At 37.8% G+C, this 20907-nt stretch overlaps 2 protein-coding genes and 1 long non-coding RNA gene across 7 annotated transcripts in view; 2 read left to right on the plus strand and 1 right to left on the minus strand.

Annotated features, from left to right (window-relative positions):
- The first annotated feature begins 16 nt into the window (after positions 1-16).
- On the plus strand, positions 17-6895 carry LOC124294849. The gene is made up of 2 exons (XR_006904792.1): positions 17-429; positions 6554-6895. It is a non-coding gene; the product is annotated as an uncharacterized LOC124294849 (long non-coding RNA).
- Positions 1351-12725, minus strand: LOC107225449 (tripartite motif-containing protein 2). 5 transcript variants are annotated; one of them, XM_015665928.2, is made up of 12 exons: positions 12412-12725; positions 9869-9900; positions 6886-7048; positions 6619-6792; positions 6095-6298; positions 5769-6017; positions 5511-5697; positions 4985-5421; positions 4637-4819; positions 4391-4498; positions 4160-4292; positions 1351-3962 (listed from the first exon to the last, which is right to left on the minus strand). In XM_015665928.2, the coding sequence occupies exons 1-12, from the start codon at positions 12445-12447 to the stop codon at positions 3724-3726; spliced, it is 2145 nt and encodes a 714-aa protein (XP_015521414.2). In that variant the 5' UTR covers positions 12448-12725; the 3' UTR covers positions 1351-3723. The 5 variants fall into 5 exon arrangements, with proteins under 5 accessions (XP_015521414.2, XP_046598331.1, XP_046598332.1 ...); XM_046742375.1 differs by having other exon boundaries at positions 4154-4292; positions 12412-12724; XM_046742376.1 differs by having other exon boundaries at positions 4154-4292; positions 9869-9926; positions 12412-12724.
- LOC107221174 (alkaline phosphatase) overlaps positions 8404-20907 on the plus strand; it is a 244915-nt gene continuing 232411 nt past the window's right edge. Inside the window, exons 1-2 of the mRNA XM_046742377.1 lie at positions 8404-8513; positions 9745-9943. The gene's annotated coding sequence lies outside the window, so the exon portion shown is untranslated. The remainder of the gene's footprint in view (positions 8514-9744; positions 9944-20907) is intronic.

Consider the following 20907-nt stretch of genomic DNA (forward strand, 5'->3'; position numbering starts at 1 on the left):
ATCACCTATCCTGCCCGGTCATTGGCGATCCCGTCGCCCCGACACAGCGTCGTACTACGCTGGGACGCGTTCCATTCACTACCGTCGTCTCCTTCTCCCTCTAACCATCCGCCCGACGAGGACGCACCGCGGCTTTACCGTCGGTCGAACGAGGACGCGTAGAGCTTAGAAAATTTTTGAGCGACAACCTCGGTACCTACTCTCGAGTCTCGACTGCTCGCCGCGGCGTCGCTCGTTTAACTCGCCTCCGGCGTTTCGGAAACAAAGACGGCACTCTGCTCACCCTGCCGCGCAGGAGCAGGATAAGTAGCGTGCGAGAGGGAGGCAGAGAGAGAGAGAGAGCGAGACAAAAAAAACAAGACCTTTCGTTAGACTCTGTTGTGTGTACAGTACCTACACGTAGTTTCATCGTGCCGAAACGTGCCCAAAGTATGTATATACTACGTTGTACGCGGCTTCCTACGAGTTGGAATTTCGAACATTCTTCTTCTTTTTTTTTTCTCTCTTATACTTCTCCCGTATCCCCCCTCTTTTTCTTACCTTTCGCCCACCTAAATGACCACCATTTCGAAGAATAATAAATTACTTAAACATGACGCTAGGAGCCTTGGAGAAAACGTACGTTTTACCTAGATATGGTAGCAAATATTTAAGCGATATGTTTTTATTTCGTTCTTTTTTTTTTTAGAGTATACAATATAATATAAAATATTCCAATTCCACGAAACTGAGATACTTTTTTTCTTTCTACTACTTACGTGGGTGGATGTTTCAGATTTAATATTTTGTGGTGGTTTAAAAATTTTTATTGTTTGAAAAGTTACCGGTAATTTATTGAATTCAGTAATGATAATCATAAGGTGTAGATATCAGGGTATAAATAAAATAGTATCAAATTTAAATGATGTAATCGCAAAACGAAGCGTTAAGTTTATTTACAAACAAGCTTTGTACAGCGTAAGATCTGGTTTTACTTTTTTATTTTAGGTAGTATTTATGTAACATCGATTTACATTGAATTATGTAATCTTGTTTCATTTCTTTTAATTATAGAATATGACTAGAACGAAGAATATCATTGATGAGTATAGTTGAGTATGTATAATATTTAACACTGCAAAATCTAGTTGAGTAGTTTATTACTTAACAATGCTTTAATCTTCAACTGTTATGTATATTTGTGGACATTGAAGTGAAAGAAGTGAACTTCAAGTTGTTGAGATTATTGGTAATGAACAGGTATGCCACTAAATTTGTGTCGTTTCCGTTAATCATATTCAAAAGCTTGCAGTCAGGTTTGCTCAAACCTGTTACTTTGATGATGAACCCACAATTTTTTAATGAATGACACGAAAGAGACTGCTTACAATTAATTTTGTAATAATAAATTTTAATACTATCTACGCACAGATTAAGTTACGTAGGATTTATGGCTATAGGAAATAATGGCAATAATACTTATATTCTACAAAATACAACGTAATATTTAATAATTATAAATAGAAATTGTGTAAAAACGATATAAATGTTCAGCATATAAAATGAATGTGACAAAAAGTGAAAAAAAGACTAAGAATTCGGTTCTCCCATAAATAACCATTTTTAAGTAATACTCTGCCATGAAAAATGGTTTTAGGATAGCAGTCTTTTCAACTCTAGAGTCTCTGCCATCTCCTACTTATAATAAGTTTACTAAAATGCCACGTGACTTATAGTTAGTTAACTTAAATATTAGTTAACCACCATTTTACTTCAATTCACACGTAAATTACTTCAACATTTTATTTAGTTCACGTGGCATGAACAGAAACTAAAATTTTTGCTTTTTCGGTTATCATTGCATTGCGAGTAGTAAACAAAGTTAAAATGCGTGTATTTAAATGCAATTTTTTGTTCTGTCTAATATATGAGTAACGTGTTTAATCAAATGCCAATGGATTCGAAAAATAATGATATGAAATAATAGTGGCAAATTACTCAAGACGAGAAAACATTAAACAAGTTCTTTGCAGTCAATTTTAACAAAAAAAAGATGTTCAACACGAATGTTTCAAATGCTATTAAATGCATTTTTACCATCGCTTATGATAATCAGTAAAGAGTAAAACAATTTTCATTCGCCTGTGAATTGTAGAGATAGAAATATTCACGCAAATTTACATTAAATCCTGGATCATTTACGCAAAGGTGAATGAATGAGCAGTATTCTTTCTATAACCAAGAGCCATTTCGTTCTGATTATAGATCTGTTTACAATAAACAGCCACTTTCTATTTCCTAATACTGAAAAAATATATATACATTTTATACATAATTCTCATACAAATAACAATTTTTTTACTTTACAACAATTTTTTCATATCAACAGACAAAAGAACCAAAATTAATTCTTTCTGGCGAATGTTATTTGTCAAACTTCCTTTCTTTTACACGAAACACAGTGGTTTTCAGTAACATTTTCGTTTTACAATCCAGTTTTATATACAGTTAATTTCAACTACAATGATAGATAGGTAATTGCTTTCGTAATCTCCTGTTGCACGGACAGGAGTGAAACTACATACAATCTCTAAATCGAGAGAATAACTTTTTTGTTACATCCAAAAGTATGTATTAGACATCGTTACGGTCGTAAAATCAGTTTTTCTAATTTAATCAAATTTAAAGCTATAGTTTCATTTAGAAAAAAATTATATATTTGTATATATAATTATATGTCATATATCATGTTACTTTACACTAATGTATCACTCTGTTTGGGTCATGGACAAGTTTATTTCCTTGATCTATCAATTAGTCAAGATTTTGACACGCAAAAATAATCTAGAAAAGACCGTATTTGTTGAATCGTTAGTGGCTATCAGGGGTAGTAAGGTTACTTAATATTCGTAAGGCACTAACATCGGATAACTGAATGAATCCTGTTTAAACCCCTGATCGTTGTGCAAATTACTTCTGAATACAAAGCTATAATTATTAGAAAGCGATATTCTCAGCAGAGCTGTACATAGAACTGTAACATTTCGCTCATGAACACTGAAAATAATAAATAATAATTGTAGAGATTCACAGAAAAGTGTTGCACGATTGTTCACATGTTGGCAAAATCCATCAGTGACGATGGACAATGTTTGCTTGGAAATTAACGTATTGTAACATCAAACAAATACGATTTCAATCACACAAGTCATTGAGTGATTTTATAAGGTTTATGTTTGAATAGGCACTGTATGTTACCTATTGTTACAGTTCATTGATTTCATTATTACTTTGGCAGTTGAATTAATAAATTCGTGCGGATTCGCAAATTACTATGAAAAAAAGCGTAAATTATTCTAAGATTGTTTAGAAGTATTTTGAGAATATCTCCAGAGCAATGTTGAGTTTTAGGCAAACATCACGTAGCATTTGTAGCACTTGTGCGTAACATTAAGCCTAGAAAGTTAGGGAGTCAAGATACGAAGCTCCGACGAGATAAATATAGGTTAAGCATTTTGTGTATTCAATTCCCATATACACAGAAAATTGATTGCTGAATCAAATTATTGACACAGGGCTTTGAAAGTAGAATAAAATCTAGTAATCTTATGCATTTTTCTAAATGCATATGTAACATTATCCTGCAAACACTCACCATCTTAGATTCTAATGGATTCGTAGGAGTTTTGACGCAATCTTATCGCATCGTGCGAGAGAATTAGTTTCGGTTTCGTGTAATGGCATTTACCAATACCGATATTTCTTTACACAATCGTTTCCGAGGTCGACGACGACTAAATGGTGATTAGGCAGTATCGCGATACCTGAAGGACGTCGTAGTTTTGAACTGTGAGAATCGATTTCAGTTAGCAGTGTACCGCCTCCAAGTTTTAGCACGTGAATTACACTGCGACCCTTGTCACATCGAGACCCAACAATCTTGCCATCCGTATCTACTGCAATGCTTCCATATCTTCCTTTCCCTGTAAGAATTTTGCAGAGATTTGTTATTTACATCTCAGATCAATTCCATGATCTAGTTCGTGTCTTATTCAATTGGCTCTACCCTTGGAGAGTATTTTTGCTGACCAGTGCTTAAGGAATTTGCAAGTTAGGTATTCTGTTAAATATTCTATTTCTTCCATTATACTTGGACTAAGATTGATGGACTTACCTTTACCTTCAGCGTAGATTTCTTCTGAGAAATCTCCCTTGGCGGAGAATACTTGAATACGCGAATCGGCGACTAATATTTCACCAGCTGGTCCGACAGTCACTGAACTTATCAATTTAAATGTATTCCGTTTACCCACCTGTCGAATATTCAATAATTTTATGATACATGTATATATTACATACATACATTTTCTTCATGCATTTCGTAATGTTATTAATTGAATGGAAAACTCACTTGAAATAACATCTTTCCATCACAATCAAAGACGAATACACAACTCTGGCCATTGTCGGCTACTAGTACGTGGCCATAACTTCTGTCCACAGCAACATCTATAGGTTCCTAGAACATTTCATACAATGGATAGTTTGAGAATATTTTATAATCGTTAGCATATAATCTATATGTATTTTCAAATGAATCTCGTATTCTTTCACATGCCAGAGAAAGTGGCGCAACCTTATAACGTTTAATGCTCACCTGGAATCCGTTGTACGAAAAGAATCGTATCATATCTCCAAACGAAGTCATTTCTGTAACTGTGCGGGTTCTCCAGTTTATCACTACAAGTCCTTGCTCGGAAATTGCGATTCCCGTACAACTACGTCCTTCCAATCCTTCATTAGTAATGTGCCTTTGGAATTCCAGATCGTGGTTCAAAACCTGATAAATGCAATAAACACTGTGAGGACCTTACCTTGTAATATCATAGAGTTAATATTACAGCTTGTGGCTTTACTGACTAAATTATTATTAATTTGCTTAACGAAACGAAAATTTGCTCGTTGGTAAAGAACAAGTTGAATCGTAAAATCATGAGGTGTTTACTGTAATCCGACAATTTCCAGTGTCTACAACATAGATTGTTCCATCGTCATCAACCGCTACAGCAACTGGTTGGTGAAAATCGTCTTTTCCGTGACCTCGTTTTCCATACATTTTAACAGGTTCATTGTGCTCAGTTACATCAAAATAAAGAGGATGATCTTTTATAGGTCGTTCGAAAACAGACACTTTCAAAATGTAACGACTCGCACTGGGTGGTCGAAACAATACTTCATATGTTCCATCCTCCAAGTCTTTAATCTCTGTTTCAATGGAAAGTGTTGAATTTGTCGATTGAATTGTTTCCGCTAATGTCAATTCCGCACTGATCGGATCACCACCTGCATTCCTGGGGTGTCCGTGATAATCGACTGTTTCTATCACAACTATTGACTGCAGCTTAGCAACTGCAGGTTCTTTCAGTCTTGCTCTACACAGACCTGCGGTAGCAATAAAATTAGCATGCCAGTTCCAATTTCTCATTGTAAATTATGCTCGCAACCGTTTTTCGTATAATTCTATAATTTACCTGGTAGTGTTGTGCTTGAACGTACTCGTCCAAAAGTACTAAGCACAGCTTCTATTTCCGCATGTGCTTCGTTGTGTAAAAATTCTGCTGTGATGAACGCATTTTCTCTCGGTTCACTAAGAGCTACGGCTGCATCCAATTGATCTGACAAGCTCCCAATTCTTTGAGTAATGTTTCGGACTTCGACCTTAAAAACAATGTATATTTTACTTAATCTAATCAAATGTTCACACCACATACAGAGTTACAGCTTTATACCTGGTACTGAAGACCTTCGCACTCTCGTTCAACTTTGTTCTTTTCTGCTTCAATCAGTGCATGCTGTTCTTCAAGAACATGCTTCTTGTCTTTTGCCGCTGCAGTAACCGCTGCTCGGAGCTCCACTTTCCTCCTTTCCACTCGCGCAATTATTTCCGCAAACTCTGTGTCGACAGCATTCAAGCATCTCTCTGTGGCAGTATCTAGGCGTCGGAGCTCGGCGCCGACCGAGTCTTGTGCCTGAGTTAACTATAAATTGTACAAGAAGTAGAGTTAAAATGAAGATTGCAGATTCAAGAAGTAAAAAATGAAAAATGTATCCACACCTTGGATATACACTCGTTCGCTTTGTAGAGCAGTATTTCTGACATACGTTTAATGGCGATACTAAAAGGAATAATAGTGTGTTCCGTGCATCCGGGTGAAGTGCCAGCATGGCTGCCGCCAGTGCAGACTGTGCAAAATACAGTATCACAGGTCTCGCAGAATAGAAGTTCTTGATTTATGTGGACCGAACATTTAGGGATGACCTGTAACATTTCGTAAAACCGCGTTTCTTGAGTTATCCAGTTGCGTAATGTCATGATAATAAATTCATTACTTTGCATCTTTACAAGTAAGATTAAATTTAATTACCAAAGATTTACTTCAATTGCACTAAAAATCTCACAAAATAGGTAGCAAATGGCTTTTAAATTCAAATTGAAGTAAATTTTTACAAGCGGTACTCGATATTTTTGATAGATTCTAGAAGACTATAATGATTTTATATTTCAATGTTTCAGAATATTTGGGAGGAATGGACAAGTAATCATCTTGTGTCCCGGGATGACGAGTAATGAAAATATACCTCGCGCCTCTGCCTGGACATGAGATCGAGCAACTGATTAACCAAAAAACTTGGTGGTAATGCCGGCACTCCACCTCGAGGAATAGTGATCAGTTCTCGACAAATAGGACATCGAAATGCTCCAGCTTCTCGGGTTTGTGACGCAGCGATCCTTGTCAGACAATGGAGACAAACCTGTGAGGAAATACGAGAGGTGTGATTCGGTTAAAAAAAAATCAAACAGATTAAGAAATTTGTACATAATACATTTATACAACGATTACCAACCGTATGCGAACATGGTAGTAATTTTGGTGTGTGTTCACTGCCGTCGTACACGCAGAGACAAGTTCCACATGTTAAAAAACTTTCGTTAAAATCTTCGTAATTAATGCTGACTGTTTCCACGAGCATCGAGCTCATGCTGACCATTCGCTCCCCTAGCCGCGTCCTGGAACGTTAGAAATTGAGTAAAAAAACAACTTTCTTGCACCTTGGTACTATCCTGAATTTTAACAGTTTTCAATCGAGGAATGAAAATTAGGTGACGAGTTTTTCTTTTAGCTCCGAGTATTCTTTTCCCCGCAATCAATGTCTGACTCATTGAGTAGGTCAGGGAAAAGTTTTGCGTCGATATTTCAGGGAATCGTTTCCTTTTTCACAGAAAATAAGGAAGTGAAGAAAAATATGACATCATCGGAGTTGCAAGAAAAATGTCGAAATTTTTAATTGAAAATAAAACTTACTGAATGGCGAGCCGTAAAGCTTCCATATCGGAGCAAAGCTCCAAGCAGCTTTAGGATTAAACGCTCACTGACCAAGAATGCTGGTATTCGACTATGTTTTTCAATTCAAATGTAAGGAACAAAGAAAAAAATATAAGAGACGTGTGATTGTTTGAAATTCCTTTGTTGTTTAGAGTCCAGGTTTAATCGTGAATAATTATTCAACGATTTAAGAACGTTTAAAAGAAAGTTAAAAAATAAATAAATCTAATTTCAATTGTTTCGCAGCTGCAATGTTATCGACAATGAAAATCGGAAATATAGTAGCGACAATAACCTTCCCCTGCTAACACACTGCAATCGGTATGACAATATAATATTTATCTCCTTCTATCGTCATTTCTCAACCTGTGTTTCGGCAATTTTCACGTCGAGACGCTCGTCCGTTCATTACTGTTTACCGACGTATCTATACTGTCCATCTTCTATCCGTCCACCAATTCTATCTCCGTGTTGAAAAAAAACAAACAAACTGATATTATCACTCGAGTGACATTAGCCTGCGACGTGAAGCGTATATAAATGCACAGCACGCGTGTTCGATCGTAAAGTAATCAATCAACGAAGGTAAGTAAGGAAGTACAACATTTATATATAGGCAGCAGCCCGAGCTACCGGAGCCAAGCGACGAAGCTTTTAATTTTTCTAAACAAAACACGGCCGAGTCGAAGCTACGTTGCATCGCGGCAGCAAGGCAGCAACACTCGGCTCTCGGCTCGCGGCACTGCACTTCACCCATACGTTGTTGGTTCGTTGTTACATGCTTATGGTTGTTACGCGTGCAGCTGTGTGCGCGACTTCACAGCTGTGCCGTTTCCATGTTCGTCCGTGTGGTGCCGTTGACATTCGGCACGAACTAGTATTCGTCGGCGCACACCAGGCGCACCCGGTTGCCGGTGTGTGTTTCCTACGTTTCCTATCACCTCGACGCATCGTCCGCCGCGCCGCCGACCAGCAGCCTAAGCCTGAGCTAAGCTAAGAAAAGGAGCACCGATGCGATTCCATCCCGGCCGCCCGCCATTGCGGCTCCGTGTAAGCCGTGTGCTTGTGTTTGACTCTCGGAGTTTTACTCCCAGCTCCCGCTGCACCGGCAAAAGGTGGCTGCGTCTGAGCAACTGTGAGCAACCGAGGGTAAGTCGCGCAGGTGTGCCTTGTGCGTGTGCTAAATATATGTACAAAATGTCTGTATGTACACCGGCAATTCGTAGGGAGAGATGCGTAGTTGAAGATGCGCAGCACCGGCACTTGTTTTTCACGGGAGAAGAATTTCAGAAACAACCGAATCACGTGTTTTCACACTCGTTTGTTTCGGGATTTTCAAATTTACGAAACTGAAGTTGGCAACCTAACGAAACATTGCGGGTAAAATCATTGCTGAGCAATTTAAGAATGATTTTCAACCAGTTGATTTTTCAAAAGATTTTTGTCTTTGTCGTGGTTTATTAGATTTTACACAGTTCTAGAGGTGCGAAATAACGACTTAAAAAAAAAACTTAGATCTTTACGGGAACGTTACTAACTTCGTCCTCGTTCGAATTTGCCATTACCGCTGAACTCGAGATATCATGGGGTAAAATAAGGAGAGAGACCGATATTTCGACAAGCCTTCAGCAAGCATCTCCGCGTCGGTTTAGCTCCGATTTCTTCACGCAAACCTTTGTTCTCGGCATCGTCAGGTGAAGTGCATTTGTGGTACGTATGTATGTATGCACTATCTATTTGGAAATGCAGGTTTAAAAGCAGCTCCGTATCTACATACCAGCATTCTCGTTCCGGCTAACAATAAGCTGTGAACTAAAAAGGTCGGGCCGATTTCCCTGCATGGATGAAGAATACGCAATTGCTGCACGTGTCTGGACCTTATTATTATATATATTACTCACTCATGCCTCATTGTCAATCATCCGAATGCATATTTTTTGCTTCTCAAGTGCGAACGTGATCATTGACTATACCGTATACCGTATATAATCATGAGACTGAAGTTAGTAAAGTCAACGCAACGAAACATTGGGGGGGGAGAAATAAATATTTCGCAAGTTAATAGTGATTTTCAAGTAGTCAAGTTTTCAAAATATGAATACGTTTCGTCCTATTACGGTTTACTGCATTTCAGACATTTCTGGAATTATCAAATAACGATTATTTCGAAACCTAAATCATTACAATTCAATCTTCTCCTCTGTTCTACGGACTCCTTTAGCCTGGCGAATCACGTTTATATTTCCAGATGATCGTTCGTTAATAATCAGTAATATTAGGGTGATATTGTGGTAAGCACGATTAGGAATGCGAAAATCTTCGTAAATTGAAAATACATTTGTTCAAATCGATTGAATACAAAAATTGTACCATGTTGCAGGCTTGGTTTTATGGAAATACAAACACAGCTGTTTCTTGTATTCGGGTAAATGAGACTTGAAGGAACGAATAAAACATGCAACAGCGTTACAAATACTCGTTGACTGATTATGGTTTATACTCACATGAAGGGGCAGCAATTCATGAAGGTTTCGTCCTGCATCAAACGAATAGATCACCAAGCTGTAACCCACGAAGAAGTAAGCATTCGTCGTCTAAATCAGGTTCCGTATAAGTAAATTTTATTACGACAACACTCAGTAATAATAAATAAATGAAAAGACGATAGAATTATTCCCTGTAACAGCAAAGAATAACCGCGTAGATATGAATTCGCGATCGTCCCCGAGATCTAATAGCAGCCAATTCAACGACTTTCCTGCACTAACCCCGCATCGCGTGGATATTACGAGGGGTCAAGTTAGTAACGCAATTGTCGATTAACGAAAGATTGGACAAAAAAAAAATTACACTTTTTGAATTTTATAACGACGAAACGAGCTAAATTTATAAAATACTAGCGTGTCTTGCCTCGTTATACGGTTTACTGAATTTCAGACGGTTAAACATTCGTCAAATAACATCGTTCGGAATAACGTTACTAAATTCAACGCTATTGCACGTTGCACTTTGCCGTTATTATACCTATACAAATACCGAATCGAAGAGAATAGTTTTCATCCGTGTTACCGCGACCGCCTTCTACAAGCATTCTCAATCGTATTACACCTAATCCTGCTATATTAAATTACTTAAGCTACTGCTGCCGAGGGCATTGAATTTCACGATCGTGAGACGTATGCCTGCACATCATGCGTGGCACATACGAGTACACCTGCAGTTAGTCGTCTACCGTAACATCGTACAATTACTGTTATTACGCGGCTGCGATAAATAAAGCGCCCGCGACGATGAGGGGAATATTAATTTTGACTAATTTCAATTCGAGACTCGTTCGAACTGATTGCTGCGAAACTTTCGTGCGACACCTGCGAGCCGTTGCACATGCAATCTGTAAGTTATTATACGCGTGTATAATTTTTCGATGCTCGCAGCGATGTTTCTGCACTTTGTGCAGGCAGGCGCTGCACAGTTGCATGTTATTTCTAGTATACCGTTTCCTCGACAAAAGACCAGGTGGATCAGTTTCTGGTGTCGCGTTACGACTCCGGAAACCTGATACACACCCTGTGCTACATGTAAATATGTGTAATAATATATAGTTATGTAGGTATTATACATACCGCCAGAATGGGAACACTGCCGAAGGCGTGCAACGTGGAATTATTCATACTTGTTAATTCCGTTCGCAATTTTTATTCTAAATATTTGTATGTATAACTTGTTGAAAAATTCCGCTCGACATATTTTCGTATAGGTATAATAATTTCGTATATTCGAGAATAAGCAATCACGAAGTTGTCAAGTGTTACAGGCGTTCATATGTACTTTTACTTACTATGCGGAGCTTATCGTTAGAAATAATCTCTTAGTGTACGAATTTTTAAAACCAAATAGCGGAGGTGAAAGTTGTGTACTTATGGCATACAGACGCGGCGTATAAGACAATATCGTGCATTCGGTGTAGATCTTTGGTCTCTACAACGTGATATGGAGAAGCCAGATTTAACTTCGGAGAACTCCTGAGAATGTCCATACGTTACTAGAATTAGAATGCCCAAGTCTCGTTTCAACTATACCGAATATCTAGAATTTCTTTCACGCGTATTTATTATATATATACTTATATATGTGTATATATGTAGGGCAGAAGTTGGAAAAACTCTCCCCGATCCCTACTATGTATATAACTATCACTGCCCTTAATCCTGTAACGTATGCATTCGACGACTGCACTCTCAATTATCGAAAAGTAAAGTTCCGTTGGAGCAAAATTGCGAAAAATTAAATATACTTGGTCAGCGTAGTTTACTCAACGTGTAAAAATATTGAAAATCCAAAACAAAGAAAGATCAAAGTTGTGAAATTCATGGAACTGAACATCTTCGATCATTCGGAACTTCGACCCGTCGCCTTTTCGACATTTTGTCCTTTCGGAATTTCGCACTTCGATCTTTCGTCCAAGTTCCATTTCTGTACTTTAACTTTCGTCGTGAAAAAATTCGTTATTTTACGCTTTCGGAACTTTGCAATTTTGGAATTTCAACCCCACCCCGACTCAAGCTAGCAATCGCCTCCGAGGTACATACGTGTGCATAAATATCAGTATTCGCGAATTTACGACGCGTTAATTTAATTACAAAGCATGAGAACATCAGAATGAGAAATACCCATGTAAGTAGCAGCAGCAACAACGGGTCGGACTCCGCATGCAACAGGGAACAAAGCAAGGACAGCTGATATTGATTTCCGCGCGTGTACGAGAGTCGGAGCGGCGATAGTGCGTAAAAGGATGTATAAACGAAGCTACCGAACAAGTGGCTTCCGAATCAGGAACAAACTCCTGGAAGATTTCGCGGCGCGAGTGCCGAAATTGAAACGGGGAAGAGAAAAAAGGCGAAGTCTGGATGCTTTTCGTGGTTTCCGTGCACTACACCCCGCAAGTAACGTCCGTCCGTCCATTCATCCACCCACGTCTCTTCTTCTTCTACACAACGCACCCCAGAGAAGCGCGGAGAGCATGCGCACCTTGATTTGGGTCACTCACCAGCCGACAAGCCGCGCAATATTTACGTCGAATCATCTACCGCAGCAGCAGCGCCAGGTCCGCCTTTGTTCGACGATATTCAATTTCCGAAAGTCTCACGCTCGAGGTTTTTATTCGCGATCGTGAACGACACCGAGAAATTTGCGTTCCCGAGGAAAGGGGCGAACCAACTTTGCCCTTCTCAATTCTGCTCCGCAGGGTCAAGCGGGGCTTTTTTCGGGGGTGCGAAAGCAGAAACAGAAGCAGACGCGACGCGAAGGAATCGAAACTATGGAAACGCGCAGCCCGGCTGAGCTGAGGCCGAACCGAGAACTGACGCCCCTTCGCTTCTTACAAGTACCACCACCCCACGCCAGGGGTGCAGTCTGTGCTTTGACCGCTTTGACAGAGCCGCGCCGCGGCCCTTTGACAACCTTTTATTGGCCGTCCAGGAGGCCTTCCAGCTTCCCAATTATCGCCCTTCGCAATTATCACGTGTGTGTGTGTGTCTGACTGCCCTGGTGAAAATGATTTCTATGACAAACTGGGAAAAGGGATGAATCGTAGTTTTTTTTTTTTTTTTTTTTTTTTTTATTTATAAAAAACTACGACGCTTCGTGAATATCTATGAAAATTAACGACGCTTAACGGAAATTGAGGAAAATGTGTATACAACTTCCGTAAAACGTGTAAGCCTTGCGTAGAAAAAAAAAGATCTACAATTGAAATCATGAGAAATAGTTGCGCGTACATTTTGAGAAAATAAAACAGAAAATTTGTGAGAAACTACCTTTGATTAAGCAGATCAAAACTACGACGCGCTGAATATATAGAAATATGAAAATGTTCGGAAAAACTGTAACCGTTGATAAATAGAACAGTTTCTAACAATTAGATTTTGTAATAATTTGTAGAAATTTTCCGCGCTCATTATCTTAAACATCATAATCTACGAAAAACTGCGAATTGTTACGAAATGCAATTTCAGAAACTATGAATCGGCCCAAACCCTACACTTTTGTTTAGAAATTTCCGTAAATATTTAGTAGAATTCGTAGATCAGTTTTCCTGATCGAGGAAACACTCGATGCAGGCGACCTGAATCGACTGCACTATAATTGAACGTCGCCGATGTGTTCAAATTGATTTTTTTCGCATTGTTTTTTTTCCGAATTTTTACTTGGCCGTATACCAAATCGTTTCCAGATTGGTAAATAAAAATCTTATTCACAGCACAGATTTCCGTCCCGACCGTAAATCACAACGCAAAGGCTGTGAAGTTTGCCACTTAAAATACACGGGTTCTATTAAAAATAAGCTCCTGTATGTATTTTCTCGCAGAACCGATCGTTTGTAATAAAATCTATTTTTGCAAAAAGTCAGTGAGCGTTGATTCCAATATTCAATAAAAATATCAGTATCGTCCGTAAATTATTCTATATCAGCTTTACCCGACTAAAATTTGACTCTTGTGAGTTTGGTGTCAGTGGACAATTGATATTAAATTCTCCATTGACGATGTCGATATTTTTATTAAATAGTATATTTGATTACAGAGATAAGAATAGAGACTCATGATTCTGAGGAGTTTTCTATTTATTTATTTCGAACCAATTTCAGATGCGTCCCGGTAAAATTTCAAAGAAATCCAAAATAAGGACGACCCTAATATTGTACTTGTTGGGCAACTTGTGTATTATCATAAGGGGTAATTTAGGGCTTCGGAACTGATTTGCGTTAATATTTTCGCACTAGGCGACCTTGTCGCCAATTATTAATTTACACAGTTTTATATACATAATAAATATATTACGGATCGATGCTCCTAGGGCAAGTTTTTGATTCGTTCGTTATATTATACAGTTCTTTTGCAATCATTGAATCATCGCTTTCAATGTACAATTGGAATTATATAAAAAAAGAATTTGCCCTCCTTCTCCTTTTTTTTCACGTCTGTCTCGGAATGATTTAAAAGTCGTGAAAGTCTTTTCTGGCAACAATTTTTTAGTTTTACAATTTGACTATCGTTTGCTGTGGGAAATGATAGCAGGTAAAATAGCGTTGGTGAGTTGTTTCGTGAGCTTTTTCAATTTGAAATCATTGATCTATGAAGAACTCGCGCATCCCGATCGGTAAAAGCGAGCCCGTCTATTCGCTTTAAAATCAACCTAGTAAAACCATTTCGCCACCGGTGTCAGCACCAGCTGCAATCGTGAATCGAGATTAGTTGCAAAGGAGAACATTTAACTTACGTGCGCAACGTGGGATGAATTATTTGTTGAAAAGAAAAAAAAGAAAAAGTAAAGAAGCAGTTAATAGTAGTATTTTGAATATGTTCAAAAATTCATTGACCGGAGTAGATTCTTCATTGAATTTATTTTAATAAAAGGAAAATTTATCGCAGGAACTTAATTATAATATCTACGTACAGCTATCGGAGTTTTGTATAAATATTGCGGGTAAAAAAAATCTCTGAAATAGCTACAAACATTTATAATACAAAATGAACTTTTGCCTATTTATTTTGACAAATGTTGATAAATAAGTATGTATTTTTGTTTTCTCTCATAAAAACTTTGGTATATTCTTCGAACCTGTTTTAACCGTAATTATATTTGGAAATTTATTTTATCTTAATTCAAAATTTTCTGCGAGATTTTCCTTAAATCTAATCAACAAATTCCCTGAAATGATCCGTAATGAACGCACACGTCAGTTATCTGAATTTCCTTCATCGGGAAAAAAGTGCCATAAATTTTTTTCATCGTTGACGAATGCATTAAACACCGACTTCAATGAACTTTTAATCCAATAACCTCCCAAAATATTTTTTTTTGCATTCTTTACAAAATTTGTCTGCAGAGAAATATTATCATCGGGTATACGGATTATATGATGTTTGTAATATTCGTTCGTTTAAAATGTACGAATTTTTACGGGTGCGTTGCTGCTTGCGAGCAGTATTTTATCATCGTTATTGCATTCACGGGGGCCGAAAATTAGTCAAAAATTAAGAAAAATTGAGAATAATGAATAATTGCTACCTACTTCCGCCTCCCGCGGAGGGTGCGAAGGTACGCCCGGATAAAGAAAGAAAAAGAAGAAGAAGAAATAGAAAAAAAACAACAAAGAACCACTAAATTAGCAAAAAAACGAACGAAACAAATTTTCATCGAAATAAAAAATCCGCACGTACGCATGATGTAAAAGATGAGGCACTCGCTGTCTGATCTCAGCTACCTTTCGGGAATTCAGAGCAATTTATTCATACCGGCGATTTATGCCCTTTGTAAATAAAGATGGAACCAAGGGGGCGTGCGTAATTTGACAAGGGAATTGTAAATCAAGCTTGTTCGCGGATCAGCTTGTTAGTGCAGTGTGCACAGATCTTTTGCCTACATTTATAACAACTGACGGTAGTATCGAAAGACTGCTTCCGCGAATTTTTTACTCTGCAAACGAATCAGTTTGTTTGTTCCCAGATCAATAATTTATTTGGTTCAAATAACATATGTATCGGGGTGTGCCAGAAAAAAAAACATACTTTTTTTTTTCAAACGCGCATCAAAATTTTGGTAGAGCATATCAAACGGAATACTTCAGCCAAATATGAGCTCTTGATATTGATATTTTGAGGTGCCTATTTTAGGTTTCCATTTACCGTTTAATTAACATGTAAAGAAGTATCGGAAAATTTTCGAATTTTTATTTTCTCGTAAACGGCTTGACGTGGAAACTATCTCATTGCAGAATCTTATAGGAAATTTCACGCTGTATAGAAAAGTAATCTTTTATTTTTTCCTACTAAGATCAATATGAGGGTAGTTTGATTCTATTTGTCGTCGCTAAGAAAAAGTAAATATCGTATTTAAAGAACAATCGAATAATTAAGACCGTTTTAACCCCCATGAAAATATTCACAATTTAATTAAGGAAAATTTTACTTCGTTTGGATAAAATTTCTTCGACTCAACTGAGTATTTAGAGTATTCAAAGAGCCATTCTAAGAGCTTACGCAAACATTCCTGAAACGATATCAACTTCTTGCCAGTAAAACAGGAATCGGAGCATTAATAAATTCATTATATCGCGGTGCTAATGCCAAAACGGCGTATATTTTTTTTTTTTTTTTAGTTACCAATCGTTCCGCAGACTTGTTTTTAAATTAAATATTAAGAAAAAATGTATACACGCCCTTTTGTGGGGAACAATAAAAAATAAAATAAAAAAAAATACCCATAAAATATAACAGAAAATGTAAATTACAAATGAGGAGTATTTGAATAAACCTCATGCCGGTAATAAATTGTCTGGGATATTTACAAAATAAAAAGATGTAGGAAATTCGCGTTTCAGTCTTGTTTGACGCATTCCTAATCTTTACTCTCTTAGCTTCATACTTTGTAATATGATGTATCTGTACATCAAATTACTTCTCTCTAGATTTCGGCGAAATGATACGAAAGGGGTTTTACGATACGAAAGTTATGTAAACCTCAGGGAAGTAGAACATTGTCTTGAGATATACAGGCACCCACAACTCGATTAATCTCAGCTCAATCGGCATAATCTAAAATAACTCGTCTTCCGCTTAGGGCCGCAATGTCGTTATATATATATATGTGTGTATATATGTATATCGGTATAATAGATCGATATCGCTGTGAATTATGACGCCCGACCCTCTTCCCTTTCTCCTACTCTTCGCTGTCTCTATCAATTTATCTTCGGCCATAAAGAAACTCTCCTCGTGACTTTGATAATTGCAAAAAATAATAATCGTGAAACAGTATGGTATCCATCGTTGAACTCACTGTACGTCGATAAATTTTACGTTATATATCGCATGTCTAACGGTACGAGTTCGTAAGCGTCACCTTACGACCTTTTGCTGTTGAAAAAGGCAAAAGGATGGATATTTTTTTGTGATCGTATCCAGGCTTGAAACATGGTAATGTGATCAGAAACGTTGAAATCGAGTAACGGTTTAAGAAAACAGTTTAATTAAGAGCAAAAGTTCGCGTGTACTGGTAAGTTACGATCTTCTGCTACTGGTTCAACCATAAAAACCTACTTTGACTCATTCCATAAGGTCGTATCTGCCAAAAATAATTTTTATCACTTCTCTTGGGCTCAAGTATGTATTCATCGACTAAAATTAAAGGATTGTAAAAGAAATACAAAAAAACTGCAATAAACTAGTAACGATGTCAAATATTGTATTGATGATCACGTACAATTGTCGAATCATATATACGATGTACTTCGCAAAAATTAAAAAATCAAAAGTACCGGAGTTATAAATAAAAGCTAAGATATCGATGTGCTTCGTTTCAAATCGCTTCAAAAGTATTGTAATTCATATCACAAATACGTTATATTTCAATCTACGCTGACTGATTTTAATCTAGAGAAGATGTGTTTCGACAAATTTGCAAGGACCAGTCGCAAATAGAAACTATTACAGCTGGGAGTTTTTAGAATCATTCTTTGAAATCTTATATCAGACCCGAAAAATTATGCAACAATTTTTTAGGCCTGTAAAACGAGTAGGTATCAAGTTAAACGTTTTTCGGTGGTTGAACTCTGCGGATAAAATTACCCCTTGAAAATACTTCATCATTACAGCTAACGACCAGCATTCAGTCGGTCGAAAATTAATGATACAGATATATAACTGATTTATAGTTCCCCGTTAATGTTGGATCATTAGGTGAACGCCGCCAAGTTTTGTCAGTGGTACAATTATTCAAATGGAATGTTCAAGCAAGTATTTCGAGGTAACATTTGCTCGCGTTTAGGGCGTACACACCGTTACAGATGTTTCTCCTGGATTAAATTTACTCGCCTGATTTCAATCACGGCACGTCAGGCTGATCGGATTTCCGATAATGATAAAGGAATATACAGGAATACTAGACTGTGTAGAAAAAATCGACGGTTTGATTTTTTTAACCTCAAGTCGAAGACGTTGTCAGAAGTTTTAGCTCTTAATATTAATTTTAGAGGTGGCTCAACGCGATTTTTTATTTCCCGTTTGAATGACATGGGAAAAATTTGTTTTAAATTTTGAAATTTTGTAAAACGTCAACGCATTAGCGCACCGATAAGACCAAAACGCATTTTTTTTATGAAATTGAACGCTGTACAAAAAAGATTTCTTGTCATTTTCTGATAAATCTACTCTTTCAAAAGTTATTCAAGGTCCTCCCTCACGGAAAAAACCCCAAATTGGGTGTAAATTCGTACCCCTCACTCATAGATAATGCTAATTTCCCATAAGAAAGAAGTTAGGGGTACGAAATTACACCCAATTTGGGGTTTTTTTCCGTGAGGGCTTTCTCGACCTTTGACCTCGAATAATTTATTTGACTCGATTGCACGGTACGATGTGTATTTTTTACTCTTCAGTAGTAGCACCAATGCCCACTAAAACCTCGCGGTTACAGATTTTTAAAAACATTATTACTCTTACAATAACACATGTACCGAGAAATAAAGTTTTTTCCATGTCTTCGATTACAAAACGGACTATCTTAGAGTCGAGGGAAAATTATGTGAAAAAATTAGTCAATGGTTTCGAGTTAATTGAAGTTGATTTGGGGGGGGGGGGGCGGGGTCGGGGTGGAAAAAATTCCTCAACACCCTAAATAAGGACCATTCCAACAATACATTTATCGTATTTGGGTATGTAGACATTTATTCCCTCGACGAATTCGCCCTGTTTGTATAATACAATATTGACCGACGACCCTAGGCTTGAATACGGGGTAAAAACAGGGTTGGAATCACTTTCACTGGGCGGTAATCATAAGGAAGACTCACCGAACTTCTCATCCCATGGTATAATTTACAGGGGTAAAATCGTCCTTCGGCAGTCTCGTCGGCCGGGCATTCGTCCCGCAGAGGATGTTGCCGACGTCGTTTCTTATCAACGATGGGATTTAGATACATATGTACACATATACATATACATATACATATGTATATATATATAACTCGGGTGAATTACGAGGCGGGAAAGGTGGTAGTGATCGCCTACCGAGTTTGGACGAAGGTTGTTGGTCACGAGGGTGACGTCCGACACCGAGAGGGAGGTCAGGCGATGCGCCGCCGTCAATATCTATCTTTGATTAACGATCTAAACCCCGCAAAAGTGGTTGTTGTTTGACCGCAGTGAAACCTGCCGCCATGGGATTTGGTTCGCAGCTGGGTTCGCTTGCCGGAGGATCGAGGCTCCCAATCCTGGATCGCAAGGGGGAATAAAATCGCGGTTTTTCGTTTGTTTAGCTTTCATTTTCTGATGAATCGTTTTTTTAAAATCCCACCTTTCTTTTTTCCACTTCAGTACACACCACTTTACAAAACGAATTTTGTCCGATTGAAGAAGAGTTAATTAAATCCAACATCCTTTGGCGTAACGTGAATTCGTGGAGATTGATCGAACGCCCGTGTATTCGACATCGATGCTATTTTCAGCTAATATCCGTTCCTGTCCGCTGCGTGTATCGCATGAATTCAGATTCCAATTTCAATGATACCATGATGTATAATATAAAAATGCAAATTCTTGTACATGCAGGGTACGTGCAAGCTGCGTAATGAAATATTTTGAAACGAGTCAGGATTCTACAGTTGCATTTCAGTATAACTCGCATTATTGATCGACTAGTACGCGGTTCGTAATGAACGAACGTGAGAAGTAAAATAGAAAAAAAAATAAATAAATAAAATAAACAAATAAATAAAACCAATTACGGTTGAATTCCGGTGCCGTGTAGGTACATTGGATCCGTATCAAAGAACGTGATAAATGAAATTGGATCACTACCGATAGTATGGATTCGAGCATCAAACGAATACAAAATATTACCGTCGTTGCAAACGTACCAACGTAAATAGCTTTACACTGACAGAATGATAATTATTCATATTTGCGAGCTTCGCATGAATTAATCAGTGCGTGATTTCGACTAATAATAAATTGTAAAATATTTACAGTCAAACGACGGGAACGGAAAAAAACGATCCGTGCATCGAAATTCCGTGACGATTAATTTGATCAGCGAACGATTTCGATCGGCAGGAATCCTCCGTGTTCATCGAAAAGACTCCATTTCAAACGATAATTTTTCCGATTAATCATCCAGTGGGATACCGAACCTCAAACCGTATCCGATTCTTTATCCAATCGTCTGTAATAATCTAATCTTTCTGACCGTTGCTAAAGGTCCGTTGTAAAAAGGTATCGAGTCAAACCGATTATCACTTTCGACATAATTCGTCAAGTTTCTCGTTTGACTCTTTCAATTATTACACATCGCGACGCGAATGTCTTTTCCTTTCTTTCGGAAAGCATTTCTCTTCGTTCAACCGGCGGCTGTGCAAAATCGCACGATGCTTTTTCTAACTCTTAATTAGATTCGTGCTACTCTTGCAAACGATATCCTCCCCCCTTACCCCCCTCCCGCACTTCGGTGGCATTTTTCATTCTACAAGTGCAATCAGGGCGCAGAG

This window comes from Neodiprion lecontei, chromosome 5, assembly GCF_021901455.1.
Source record: "Neodiprion lecontei isolate iyNeoLeco1 chromosome 5, iyNeoLeco1.1, whole genome shotgun sequence".
In the NCBI taxonomy this organism is placed as follows: domain Eukaryota; kingdom Metazoa; phylum Arthropoda; class Insecta; order Hymenoptera; family Diprionidae; genus Neodiprion; species Neodiprion lecontei.

Bases quoted from the DNA above. Each gene is read 5' to 3' on its own strand.
- LOC107225449 (XM_046742375.1), bottom strand. From the start codon at position 12,447: ATGATTCGACGTAAATATTGCGCGGCTTGTCGGCTG. The intron at 5,698-5,768 runs GTATAAAGCTGT...ATTGTTTTTAAG, and splicing joins GCGAAGGTCTTCAGTACCAG to GTCGAAGTCCGAAACATTAC. The intron at 4,820-4,984 runs GTAAACACCTCA...TGCATTTATCAG, and splicing joins CTGGAAATTGTCGGATTACA to GTTTTGAACCACGATCTGGA.